We start from the raw sequence: 909 nt of genomic DNA, 5'->3' as shown, positions 1-909 counted from the left end.
TACCGTACCCACTGTACCAGAAGGTCCCTGGCTTACTGAGCTTCACCAAAGTAACATTGAGTTAACTGATGTAGGACACCCCACAACAGACATTGAAATATTGGTTGGAGCAGATGTAGTTGGCAAATTGTACACTGGTAGACTCAAAGAGCTAAGTTCAGGCTTAGTAGCAGTAGAAACCCATCTTGGATGGACATTGTGTGGAAAGGTTCCTTCTATAGAAAATTATAAAAGTACAAATCTTGCTACACTAGTCACAAGTTTACTAGTTGCAAGTAAAGATAAAATTTCTGATTTGTGGGAATTAGATACTTTGGGAATCCGTGACCCTGTTGAGAAAATTAGCAAACAAGAGTTGGAGAAGGCGGCTCAGGAACATTTCTTGAAAACAGTGAAAGTGAATCATGATGGTAGATTTGAAGTGCATTACCCGTTTTTCAAAGATCATCCTCCTCTTACAGATAACTTGGCACTATCTCTCAAACGTCTAGAGTCAACCATTAAGAAACTCAAACGTGAGGGACATGAGGAAGCATATGCCAAAGTACTACAAGGATGGAAGGATCAAGGTATAATTGAGGAAGTTCCCCCTCATGAGAGAGAGAAACCGGCACATTATCTTCCACATCACCCAGTGATTAAGTCCAACTCCACCACTCCGGTACGTCCGGTATTTGATGCTTCTGCTAAGGAGTTTGGTAAGTGTTCACTGAATGAATGCCTAGAGTCTGGACCAAATTTATTAGAGAAAATACCAGCAGCACTAGCAAAGTTTCGAAAAAAACTGTGAACGAATTGGTCAGAGACTTATCACACCTTGTCCGCCTTCTCAAGTATTTAGAGCCGAAGAAGACACTACAGTTGTCTCCAAAAGTTGGAGTCCTCCCAAACCCCTCTTTTCACCACTAA

General features: G+C 41.5%; 1 protein-coding gene across 1 annotated transcript; it reads left to right on the top strand.

Moving 5' to 3' along the window:
* Nucleotides 1–308: 308 nt before the first annotated feature.
* Nucleotides 309–698, top strand: LOC103524016 (the record flags this gene model as incomplete). The annotated part of the gene is made up of 1 exon (XM_008489022.1): nucleotides 309–698. A coding segment is annotated over one exon (390 nt), but the record flags the coding sequence as incomplete, so codon positions are not given.
* Between the last annotated feature and the right edge of the window lie 211 nt (nucleotides 699–909).

This window comes from Diaphorina citri, unplaced genomic scaffold (genome assembly GCF_000475195.1).
Source record: "Diaphorina citri unplaced genomic scaffold, Diaci psyllid genome assembly version 1.1 scaffold75712, whole genome shotgun sequence".
Classification (NCBI taxonomy): domain Eukaryota; kingdom Metazoa; phylum Arthropoda; class Insecta; order Hemiptera; family Psyllidae; genus Diaphorina; species Diaphorina citri.
The sequence above is the reverse complement of the archived record's forward strand: the minus strand, read 5'-3'. Positions and strand labels throughout refer to the sequence as shown.